Source organism: Hemiscyllium ocellatum, chromosome 2 (genome assembly GCF_020745735.1).
Source record: "Hemiscyllium ocellatum isolate sHemOce1 chromosome 2, sHemOce1.pat.X.cur, whole genome shotgun sequence".
NCBI lineage: Eukaryota > Metazoa > Chordata > Chondrichthyes > Orectolobiformes > Hemiscylliidae > Hemiscyllium > Hemiscyllium ocellatum.
The window spans coordinates 10,440,921-10,454,234 of NC_083402.1; the positions used below are offsets into that span (position 1 = coordinate 10,440,921).

General features: G+C 41.1%; 1 protein-coding gene across 1 annotated transcript in view; it reads right to left on the reverse strand.

Annotated features, from left to right (window-relative positions):
* Positions 1–13,314, reverse strand: part of zfyve28 (zinc finger, FYVE domain containing 28) — a 220,930-nt gene that overhangs the window by 12,769 nt on the left and 194,847 nt on the right. Inside the window, exon 10 of the mRNA XM_060842758.1 lies at positions 4,895–5,055. Within this exon, the coding sequence (XP_060698741.1) occupies positions 4,895–5,055 (161 nt within the window). The remainder of the gene's footprint in view (positions 1–4,894; positions 5,056–13,314) is intronic.

Here is a 13,314-nt window from a genome sequence, read left to right on the forward strand (position 1 = left end):
CATTTCGGGCATTTTCAGCTCTGATCTCCAGCATCTGCAGACCTCATTTTTTACCCTAATGAGTTAAAAAAAAATCACACAACACCAGGTTATAGCCCAACAGGTTTAATTGGAAGCACTAGCTTTCGGAGCGCTGCTCCTTCATCAGGTGGTTGTGAAGTACACAATCGTAAGACACAGAATTTATAGCAAAAGTTTAGAGTGTGATGTAACTGAAATTATGCATTGAAAAATACCTTGATTATTTGTTAAGTCTCTCATCTGTTAGGATGACAATGTTAGTGTCACTTCTTTCATATGTAAATCACAAAACCTTTCTTAAAAGTTACATTCTCAGGTTAACTTTAACAATTGGTGTCAGCCCAGATAATATGTTAAAGGTGTTAAGCCCCCTGTGTCCTGTTGTCTGTGCCATAATGTTTAGATGGATTCTAATCTAAAAAAAAATGAGTTAACAGTCTTACGTGGATTCATGCAGTTTTTGAGCAAAGTACAATGTAAGTCTGCAAGTACAAATTGTGCGCGCGCGTGTCTGGGGTGAGGGTACCCATAACAAGGGGGGCCTCAACCGGGACCCTGTGTTCATGTCACACAAAGGTGACCACCATTGCACTATACACACATAGACACTCACACTCCCACACTCACATGCACCCTCTCTCAGACTTAGACCCCTTCACACACACATTCACAGACACTCAACCCTGCTCCCCCCCAGACACACAAACAAATGCACATGTAAGTTTGTGGGGTGAATTTGTACTTGCAGAGTTACATTATACTTTGCTCAAGATCTGCATGAATCCATGTAAGATTCTGTTAACTCATTTTTTAAAGATTAGAATCAGTCTAAACATTATGGCACAGACAACAGGACACAGGGGGCTAACACCTTCAACATATTATCTGGGCTGACACCAATTGTTAAAGTTAACCTGAGAATATCACTTTTAAAAAAAGAGTGCTGTGATTTACATATGAAAGAATTGAAACTAACATTGTCATCCTAACAGAGGCGAGATTTAAACAATTGAGATATTTTTCAATGTATAATTTCAGTTACATCACACTCAAACTTCTGCCATAAATTCTGTGTCTTACGATTGTGTACTTCACAACCACCTGATGAAGCAGCAGTGCTTCGAAAGCTAGTGCTTCCAATTAAACCTGTTGTGTGACTTTAAACTTTGTACACCCCAGTCCAACACCGGCATCTTCAAATCACTTCCAGAGACCCTGGATAAAATCATGGTACTATCCCTCGTGGACTGATCAATAGACTACCCATAGATTTGCAGTGCAGTGCTGATATATGCAATTATAGGAATTGCTGAAAATTATTTCCAACTTTCTGTCAGCATTCTGATTGTTAAGAGTACCATTGTCGTCAATCCATTTCATTTAACAAACAGTTTGCTCAATCACATGCTGCTTGATTTCCTTCCATTTCAGCACAATTCCTTTAAATCTCTGCTCCTTCAACTTTGGCAAAGATTTAAATTGCATCCCAAGAATCTCCAAAAGTTTTGGGGCGGCACGGTGGCACAGTGGTTAGCACTGCTGCCTCACAGCGCCTGAGACCCGGGTTCAATTCCCGACTCAGGCGACTGACTATGTGGAGTTTGCACGTTCTCCCCGTGTCTGCGTGGGTTTCCTCCGGGTGCTCCAGTTTCCTCCCACAGTCCAAAGATGTGCAGGTCAGGTGAATTGGCCATGCTAAATTGCCCGTAGTGTTAGGTAAGGGGTAAATGTAGGGGTATGGGTGGGTAGCGCTTCGGCGGGTCGGTGTGGACTTGTTGGGCCGAAGGGCCTGTTTCCACATTGCAAGTAATCTAATCTAAAGTTCTGACCTCTTATTGTGACACCAATCTTTAATTGCCCTGAGCCTTTTGTATTCAACTTGCAAGGACCGCTACGCTGTTATCTACCTGCTCTGCACATCTGTCCAAACTTGAAATTACACTAATACGTGGACTTAGGAAAAAGGGTGTAAATAGCCCACTTTCATCTAAAGCTCTATAAAATCCTTGAATTACCATTTTTGCAGTAGCTGCAGTCACAAAGGAAAGTCTAGGGTATAAGACTCAATTTTGGTAAAACGCGGGTAATTCATGGAGAAATGAGAAAATTGAATAACGTATTATCTATTTTATTTAACAGTCCAATTAAAGCACACAACACAAATACATTTAGGTAGGAAGAGGAGGGCTACAAAGACAGGGTAGGTAGGTCTGACCCTCAGTTCCTTGGATGCTGCATGACCTGCTGCGCTTTAACCAGCAACACATTTTCACCGCAGTAAATTAGGCCTCTATCTCAAAATTCAGATGATCTAGTTAAAAAGGTAAATGAATGGGCTTTACAAGCTAGATGTTAAGTGGATTCTGCTGGGTGGGGAGTCAAAAATTGGGATTGAACCACTTTGGATAGAGATGAGAAAAACTGCTTGACTTAAAAGGATAGTGAATTTTTGCAATTCACCATCCCCAGAAAGCTGTACAAACTCATTGAACATATTCAAAGATAAAAATTTACAAACAGCAGTTTTGCACACCAAGGGAATCAAGGGTATGTGGACAGAGCAGGAAAGTGACATTGAGATAAAAGATCAATGATTCTACTAAATGGTGGTGCAGACACAAAGGATGAATAGTTGACTTTGGCTCCTATTTCTCATTTAATTATAATCAGGTCATATCAACGTTTTCAAGATATTCTTTGCATATTTTCAAAATCTACTGCTCTGGCATAACATGAATGCAAATATAAAAGCACGAAAACAAGTCTGAAAGAAGACCTCTCCAGCTACAGTATGAATTGTAGGGCAGATCAATAAAGTACATTTCCTCTGGAGGTTACTGAACAGCTGTGTTAAGTGCGTCACGTTGGATAATTTTATGAACCCATTTGATTCAATGATGTAGAGAAGGTAAGCACAAGTAAATACAACTGGTATAAAAAGAAGAATGGGACAATGGACTTCAACAAAATAAATACCAAGAAGGAAATATTTCAAACGGATAATATAAAGGTAGTCTGTCAGCACAAAACAGAGATTTGTGAGAAGTTATAAAGAACAAAGAAAATTTACAACCTGGGAACAGACCCTTCAGCCCTCCAAGCCTGAGCCGATCCAAATAAACCTATCGCCCAATTCCTAAACATATGTATCCCTCTACTCCCCACCTACTCATGCATCTGTCCAGATGCACCTTAATGAATCTACCATGCCTGCATCTACTACTTCTGCTGGCAACACGTTCCAGGCACCTATTACCCTGTGTGTGAAGTACTTGCCGTGTGTATCCCTCTTAAATTTTTCACTTCTCACCTTGAAAGCATGACCTCTTGTTATTGAATCCCTCACCCTGGGAAAAAGCTTATCTCTATCTACCCAGTCTACACCCTTCACGATTTTGCAGACCTCAAACAGGTCCCCCCTCGATCTCCTTTTTTCTAATGAAAACAAACCTAACCTACTCAACCTCTCTTCATAGCTAGCAGATTCCCTTCCAGGCAACATCCTCGTAAACCTTCTCTGCACCCTCTCCATAGCATCCACATCCTTTTGGTAATGTGGTGACCAGAATTGTACACAGTATTCTAAACACGGCTGATCCAAAGTCTTGTACAATTTTAACACGACCTGCCAGCTCTTACACTCAATAGTCCGCCCAATGAAGATATACATACCATATGCCTTCTTGACCACTCTATCCACTTGTACCTTCAGGGTACAATGGACCTGAACTCCTAGATCTCTCTGCTCATCAACTTTTCCCAAGGCTCTTCCATTTATAGTTTGCTCTAGAATTAGACCTACCAAAATGCATCACCTCACATTTGCCTGAATTGAATTCCATCTGCCACTTCTCAGCCCAACTCTCGAGTCTATCTATACTCTCTTATATTCTTTGACCGTCCCCTATGCTTTCTGCTACTTCACCAATCTTCATGCCATCTGCAAACTTACTGATCAGACCAACAATGCCCTCTTCCAGATCATTTACGTATATTACAAACACCAGTGGCCCCAGCACTGATGCCTGTGGGACACACTGGTCACCTTTCTCCATTTTGAGAAACTCCCTTCAACTACTACTCTCTGTCTCCTATTGCTCAATGAGTTAACTGTGCATCAGCAACACACCAGAGTGAGAGGGAAATTCCATCAGCAAAGCCCAAGTATCATTCTTGAGATTCAGTGGAGGAACTAATCAACAATCATTCATGCCCTTGAAACGAGTTCTGGAGATATTCAGGCAAAGCTCTTTTAAAATCAACTATAATGGACTGGATCTCTGAATGGCTGAGAAGGGTTTGTCCCTACTGGATCCTGTTTTCTAAACTCTCAAATGGTCAACATTCCAGGAGAGGACAAATAAAAATTAAAGACATTCTGGACCTGAACCCCTGAGGTATGATAGCACTGACATTAATGTGTGGAAGGAGCTTGCTGCTGATCGTTAATACTGGGGCAACTTATCTATGAAGCTGTACAGCAGAGTGGTGATAGAAGAGGAATAAAAAAAGGAAGCTAATCCTGCAATCCAGATCCTTTTACCTCAGAGATATCCTTCCGCCAGTGCCGAAGGTCTCTGTGTCAAAAAGGAAATGGCCACTAGAATCATGAGCATCCACAACAGGAACGTATAACCCAGACAAGACATCACCCTTGAAATCAGGGACTGTCAATGACAACAACATCGCTGAATATTTACCAGTTTAAACAGCTACTTGTTGTTCCTTAGGCCACTCACACTAAAATATTAGAAATTTGACAGACTGTTCCACCAAAGCAATTAAACAACAATAATACGACCACAAGAGATTACAGCAAAGAAGGAGGCAAAGCAGGCAATTTTTGCAACTTGAACTATAAAAATAAAGATACCTGCAATACACACAAAAAGCCTGTGAATAAGATCATTGCTGTTATGGAAACGGGCTCGGATCTTTTCTCTCGTAGCAACTTTGGCAGCCAGAAGTGCGAGTTGGATTTCCTCTTGATCTACATCCTCGGAAGTGTACGAGCTTGAGAGACTGCCAACAGGGCTGTAAAAACACAGCATTTGTTAACACTGGCTGAGCTGAAAAGACCAGATATTAAAAACTGCAACGCAAATTATTAGCTTATGTCTGCAACAAAAAGAAATGTTGACCATGTCTCCTGGTCCATTCACTTTTGGAAATGTTTCAAACCTGTGACCAAAAGGCAGGAGACCAAAACAGCTTGAAGAAAAAGGACATCAAATAAAAATTTAAGTAATACATTTATTCCAAAGAACATTCAAATCAAACTGAATAGCTGGCTTTCTTCACCAATTCCTGTTCACTCATCACAACAATGCTCACCAACTTGCAATCCAGCAACACCACAATGTTTAACAATTCTCAATGGTGCTTTCAAGTTTAAAGCCTCTCTCTGTTTCATCTGTGACCTTCCCAAAGCCAAAAAATGTTCCTAGATCTCTGCACTCCAATGTGGCCTTTGGGATGCAGATGTCACTCATTAGGCCAATATTTATTTCCCATCCCTAACTGCCTTCAAAATCGCAGTTCATGTAATGCAAAGATACCCACTGTCCTTTTTGTTTACAAGGACGGAACTCCAGAATTTTGACCTAGCTACACGGTAATGGTAACAAGTAAGGATGGTGTACAGCTAGGAGGGGAGCTGGTAGGTGGAGGTATTCTCATGTGTCTGCTGTCCTAGCCTATGTAGGAGGCAGGGTTTGTGGGTTTGGAAGGCATTGTTGAAACAGCCTTGCAGAGTTGCTGCAGTGCATGTTGTAGATGGTACATGGTACTGTCACTGTGCTTTAGTGTTGGAGAGAGAGAATATTAAAAGGTGTTAAATGGAGTCTAAAGAGACAGGGGAATTGAAGAAAATCAGTATTACTAAAATACAACGCCGCGAGAGAAATAAATGGAGTCAACTATTAACTCAGACACAGGTTCAAATCTCACGTCGGATGGTGAAAGGACCTGCATTATCAGCTTCACTTTGCATTCCTAACCAGATCTCCAGTTAATAAATGCTGGGTTAGTTAGCAGCATGATGAATAAAAAAAAATCCCCAGGGACTGATGATGTGCATCCCATACTAAGTGAAGTGAGTTGGAAATACTGGATGCATTGGTGGTCATCTTCCAAAATTCTACAGACTCTGGAACAGTTTGCCAGATTGGAAAGTAGTAAATGTAACCCCACTATTTAAAAATGGTGGGGGAAAGAAAAGGGAAAAAAAAAAGAGGATTACAGGCCAGTTAGCCTAAATCAGTAGAGGAGGATATGTTAGCATCTGTTATAACAGATGTGATAACAGAACACTTGGAAAGCAGCAACAGAATTTGATAAAATCAGCATGGATTCATGAACAGCAAATCATGCAAACATATAGAACATAGAACAGTACAGCACAGAACAGGCCCTTCAGCCCACGATGTTTTGCCGACCACATATAGATGTAGAAATTACAGAAAAGATCAGGCCCATTTCCATTACAGCATATGGTACACTGGCCTTCAATGCAAGGGGATTTGGGTTCAGAAGAAATAATACCTTACTGCACTTACACAGGAAACCTGGAATATTCTGTGAAATTTTGCACTCCCTGATTCCAAGGAGAGATTGATTGAATTGGGCTTGCATTCATGGAAGTCTAGAAGAATGAGAAAGGAACTGATTGAAACATATAAAATTCTAACAGGGCTGGACAGATTAGATTCAGGGAGATGTGTTTTGCCTTACTTGGGGAGCCTTGAATGAAGGGTCACTGTCTCAGCACATGGAGTAAGCTATTTAGGATGAGATGGGGAAACATTTCTTCATTCAGAGGGTAGCCAACTTCTGAACACAGAGGTTCTGGAAGTCAGGTCACAGTTTATTCACAAAAGAAACTGATAAATCTTTAGATCCTAAAGGCATCAATGTGTATGGAGAGAAAAAGTGGGAATACGGTGTTGAGATAGAGGATTAGCCATAGAGTCATCCAGCACAGAAACAAACCCTTCGGTTCAACCAATCATATTGAATAGCGCAGCAAGCTCAAAGGGCCAAATGCCCTAATTTGCTCCTAGTTTATATGAGAAGAGGTCAAACCATGTTGCCCAGCATGGTGTTCAGCCTCTTTAGGGGCTGTTCCTCGGTGCGAACTTTGTCTGATTAAGCTGTTATGAGTTTTGGGTATTTAATTACATGAAAAGCACTTGAATGCAAATGGCCCTTCTTGGGGGCATCAGGTAAAAGTAATCCAACAGCTAACTTAGAGTCACAGAGATGTACAGCATGGAAACAGGCCCTTTGGTCCAACTTGTCCGTGCCGACCAGATATCCCAACCCAATCTAGTCCCACCTGCCAGCACCCGGCCCATATCCCTCCAAACCCTTCCTATTCATTGACCCATCCAGATGACTTTTAAATATTACAATTGTACCAGCCTCCACCACTTCCTCTGGCAGCTCATTCCATACATGTATCACTCTCTGAGTGAAAAAGGTCTCTTTTATATCTTTCCCCGCTCACCCTAAACCTATGCCCACAAGTTCTGGACTCCCGCATCCCAGGGAAAAGACTTTGTCTATTTATCCTATCCATGTCCCTCATGATTTTATAAACCTCTAGAAGGTCACCCCTCAGCCTCTGACGCTCCAGGGAAAACAGCTTTGGCCTTTTCAACCTCTCCCTATAGCTCAAATCCTCCAACCCTGGCAAAATCCTTGTAAACCTCACTTAAATTTATCATCCGCCAGGTAAGGTGGACAGAACCTTAACTAAACATTCACAGCTTGAAGAGCTCTGGAGCTGAGTAGATGAGCTGGACTCCAATCCTCAGATACTGCAGTGCAAAGAGAAGGGGAAGATACATTGACACTTTCCTTTGAGAGGCAGTCACACCCATTAGATGAGGTGAAAACTTCCCAATCAATGGGTCATGTCCCCACTAGGGTCTGAGACACAAAACTTTGGTTTTCCTATTGTGATGATTCATTATATGAATGGAAGGAAAATGGGTTTTAGTCTTAGTTCTCCAAAGATTTGAGTTTTTTTAAAAACAATAAAGATCAAAGTCATTTTGAACACTGAATTAAAAACAGCAAGTTACAATAAGTCTCGTAGTTTCAGCTAATTGAACAACAAGCCACCTGGGTAGCTCTGTGCTAAGTTTTTTGCTAACGTGAGTTTATAACCAGAGTAGAGAGACAGAAAATTCCTGCAGACCGAAAGAGGTCCATTACAGGAATATTGCTGTTATTAATAGACTACAAGTTACCCCCTACACCAACTGCTTTCCTTTCACACCCACCACTTGAATAATTTATATTGTGGTCAAATTATACTTGCTCATACTTATGGTAGTCCCTATCAAATCTGCTGGACAAGTGAAAGGGATGAAAATCTTCCCGGTGACCTCCTGAATCCCCATACCTGCCTGACAGTCGCACCCTTCTGTTCCTGACCACAGCCCTAATGTAACACTTGAGAAGAGGTCTTAGAATGCTGAGGCATCAGTGAGAAGTCAGCTTCAGAAGTAGCCGTGGAGTGGTCAGAAACAAAGTCATCCTACAAGGCTGTTGAAGACATGAGTTTAGTGAAACTATGATAGGGCCAATCAAAGACAGTAGTGGAAAGTTGCGTGTGAAATCTGAGGACATAGGGGAAGTGCTTAATGAATACTTAGCGTCAGTATTTACATTTGAAAAGACAATGTCAGTGAGAACACGGAGATACAGGCTACAAGATTAGATGGGATTGAGATTGACAAAGAAGAGGTTTTAGCAATTTTGGAAGGTGTGAAAATAGATAAGACGCTGGGGCCAGATGGCATTTATCCTCGGATTCTCTGGGAAGCCAGGGAGGAGACTGCAAAGCCTTTAGCTTTGATCTTTATGTCATCATTGTCGACAGGAGTAGTGCCAGAAGACTGGAGAATAGCAAAGGACAACCCTGGTAATTATAGGCCAGTGAGCCTTACTTCTGTTGTGGGTAAAATATTAGAAAGGGTTATAAGAGATAGGATTTATAATCATCTGGAAAAGAATAATTTGATTAGGGATAGTCAACACTGTTTTGTGAAGAGTACGTCATGCCTCACTAACCTTTTTGAGTTCTTTGAGAAGTGACAAAACAGGTGGATGAAGGTAAGGCAACTGATGTGGTATATATGGATTTCAGGTGATTTAGTGGTTTGGATCAGAAATTGGTTGGCTGAAAGAAGACAGAGGGTGGTGGTTGATGGGCAATGTTCATCCTGGAGCTCAGTTACCAGTTGTGTGCCACAAGGATCTGTTTTGGGGCCATTGCTGTTTGTCATTTTTATAAACGATCTGGAGGTAGGCATAGAAGGATGGGTTAGTAAATTTGCAGATGACACTAAGATTGGCACTATCCACAACTCTGCCTAACGAGGTTGTGGATTACAGATGGACATAGATAAAATGCAGAGCTGGGCTGAGAAGTGGCAAATGGAGTTTAATGAGGAAAAGTGTGAGGTAACAGGAATGCAGAGTACTGGGCTAATGGTAAAATTCTTGGCAGTGTAGATGAACAGAGAGATCTCTGTGTCCAGGTGCATAAGTCACAACCCAGGGAGGAATTATTTTTAAATCCCTACCAGTACCTACACTGTAGGACAAAGTATAACTCAAGAAATAATGGGCTCGTAATAAATGCACTGGAATAATAGTGAACAATTGCAATCTTCATATAGACTGATGAATTAAATTGGCAAACAGCCTGGAGGATGAGTTCGGAGTGCATTCAGCAGTTTCTTTGAACAAAATGTTGTGGAGAAAACCAAGGAGCAGGCTATTTCAGACTTGGCAATGCAAAAATCAATGATGCAGGATTAATTGATGACCTTACAGTAAAGAATCCTCCAGGTTGTGACTAGGGTTGTGAAGAAGGCATATGGTGTACTGGTGTTTATTAGTAAGGGGATTGAGTTTCGGAGCCACGAGGTCACGCTTCAGCTGTACAAGACGACTGGTAAGGCAGCACCTGGAGTATTGTGCACAGTTCAGGTTATTACATGATAGGAAGGATGTGGAAGCTTTGGAAATGGTTCAGAGGAGATTTACTAGGATGTTGCCTGGTATGGAAGGAAGGTCTTACGAGGAAAGGCTGAGGGAATTGAGGCTGTTTTCATTGGAGAGAAGGAGGTTGAGAGGTGACTTAATTGAGATGTATAAGATAATCAGAGGGTTAGATAGGGTGGACAGTGAGAGCCTCTTTCCTCAGGTGGTGAAGACTAACACAAGGGGATATGGCTTTAAATTGAGGGGTGATAGATTTAGGACAGATATTGGGGTAGTTTCTTTACTCAGAGGGTAGTAGGGGCATGGAGTGGCTTGCCTGAAACAGTAGTAGACGCACCAATGTTAAGGGCATTTAAATGGTCATTGGACATAAATATGGATAATAATAGAACGGTACAGGTTCGATGGGCATCAGATTAATTTTGCAAGTTTGCGCAACATCGATGGCTGAAGGGCCTGTACTGTGCTATAACGTTCTATGTTAAGTAGTAGTGAGCTCAGTTAACTTGCTTGCAAGTATTAGGGAGACACATGAGCTGAAGAAACAGCATCTTGCAAATGTGCAGAGATTCACCCAAAGGAAACCGATTGCAGTTATGTAGCTGAGCAAGAAATCTCAGCCAGAAGGTAGGAATGACGCTTCACTGAGGTTTCAATGCTGTTTTCCCATTTGTATTGCTAGGATAAAAGTGATTGATCTTTCTTTTCAATGTCTGTAATGTGTTTGTTTCAAAGTGAAGGGCTTATGCCTGAAATGTTGATTCTCCTGCTCCTCAGATGCTGCCTGACCTGCTGTGCTTTTCCAGCACCACACTCTTGTTTTGTCTCAAAATGTGCCTTGTTTAATATTGTTTGTTTTCTCTTTGGTGTAATAAACATTGATGTTCTTTTGTTAAAAGTGCATTGGCAAACTCTTTTGAATACATTCAGGAATTGACCTCCACAGTAAACAAAAAGCAAAAACTTTTTGGTCTATTAAGTCAGGTTTCACTCTTAGGATGAGAATTGTCCATTAACTGCAATCATAACAGTAACAAGCTCTGAGGCAGCAATGGACCCGTGAATCCTCACATGAAGGATACGGTGGGCATGGTCTAAGACTTCTGCAATCCAATTCCTGTGCAAAAGTACAAAGCGTGGCTCTGTTAATAAAGGATGAGATCAGCATGGTAGTGAGGAATGGTTTTGGTTGGTGGATCAAAATGTGGAAATCAGTGGGGATGAGATAAGAAGGAGCAAATGAAGCAGGGAGGAATTATTTTTAAATCCCTACCAGTACCTACACTGTAGGACAAAGTATAACTCAAGAAATAATGGGCTCGTAATAAATGCACTGGAATAATAGTGAACAATTGCAATCTTCACATAGACTGATGAATTAAATTGGCAAACAGCCTGGAGGATGAGTTCGGAGTGCATTCAGCAGTTTCTTTGAACAAAATGTTGTGGAGAAAACCAAGGAGCAGGCTATTTCAGACTTGGCAATGCAAAAATCAATGATGCAGGATTAATTGATGACCTTACAGTAAAGTATCCTCTAGGTAGGACTTGGCAAAATTTCACATCCAGCTGGACAATGAAAGATGCATCAAAACTAGTGTCTCAAACATAAGAATACATAACAGTTGGTTTGAAAAAATATTAAAAGGTAAGACAGTAACGTCGATTCTCCTGCTCCTCGGATGCTGCCTGACCTGTTGTGCTTTTCCAGCGCCACTCTTTTCGACACAGTTGCAAATCAATGACAGACGTTTAATGAGATATTTCATAAGTCAAAGATAGGAATATAAATTGAGAATAAAGACTCTACAAGGGCTAGGGTTAGAAAATATCAAGGGAGAAATTTGAGTATAAGAGAAAACAACCAAGAAACATAAAATGACAGTAAAAGTTTCTATAAGTATATAAAAACAAAGTGAAAATATCTTTGCGTGCAGCACTCTTGAACCACTGCAGTCCTTGGGATACACTCCGTGCTGTTAGGAAGGAAGTTCATAGATTTTGATCAAGCGACACTGAGGAAGTGCAACACATTTCCAAATGAGGATGGTGTGGGGCTTGGAACAGAAACTGCAGGTTCCCATACATCTGCTGCTCTTGTTTTTCTAAGCAGAAGAAATTGAAGTTTTTTTGGGAATGAGCAAAGAATGTTTAACAACTAAAAAAGGAGAAAGTAAACTACATGAGAGAAAGCTAGCTAGTAATTAAATAGAACAGGAAGAGTTTTGGAGGCATTTGAACAGAATAAGTGTTGGTCCTCCAGAAAGCATGCCTGGGAATTGTTTGTGGAGAATAATGAAATTGCATAGGCTTTAAACAGGTATTTTGCATCTGTCTTCACTGTGGAAGATTTGGGAAGATTCCAGAGGATATTCAAAATCAATAAGGTGAAAAAGAAATGGAAGAACTTAAAACCACCACTAACGTAAGGGACAAGGTATTGGGAAAACTGACTCCCCTAATAAACAGGAATTGCTGAAAAACTCAGCAAGTCTGACATCTGCAGAGAGAAAGCAGAGTTAATGTTCTGTGTCCAGTGACCCTTCTTCACTTAAAAAACTGACGTCTCTCAGACCAGAGAGCCTATATCAGAGGGTCTTAGGAAAGCATCAGGAAGTGGTGCAGGAGTTGGTAATTTTGCCTGCTTTTTCATTTAATGTGATCATGATTGATCTTATCTCAGCCTCATCTACTTTTCTGCCTGCTCTCAATAACCCTTTAATCTGTTGTGAATTAAAATTCTGTCCATCTTCTCCTTACTCAGTGTCCCAGTATTCACCACAGTCTAGGATAGTAAACTTTAGAGGCTCCTTTTGACAAAAGTAATCTGCCATTCCTTCGCCTAAAACTATGATGTCACGTTCTAAATTGCTCTACAGAGGGAAATACCCACTCTACATCTGCTTTGTCAATCTAGCATGTCTAGCAGGGGCAGTCAAAGACAGAAGTGGGAAGTTGAGTGTGGACCCTGTAGAGATTGGAGAGATGCTAAATGAACATATCTCATCGGTGTTCACTCAGGAAAAGGAGAATAATGTAGAGCAGAGGAATGAGATATGAGATATTAGAATAGAAAGGATCGAGGTTAGTTATGCACAGGTGTTATCAATTCAAGAAGGAGTGAAAGTAGACAAGTCCCCTGGGCCAGATGGGATTTATCCAAGGATTCTCTGGGAAGCTAGGGAAGAGATAATAGAGCCTTTGGCTTTGATATTTGAGTTGTCATTGTCTACAGGTTTAGTACCTGAGGACTGGAGGATTGTAAATGTTGTG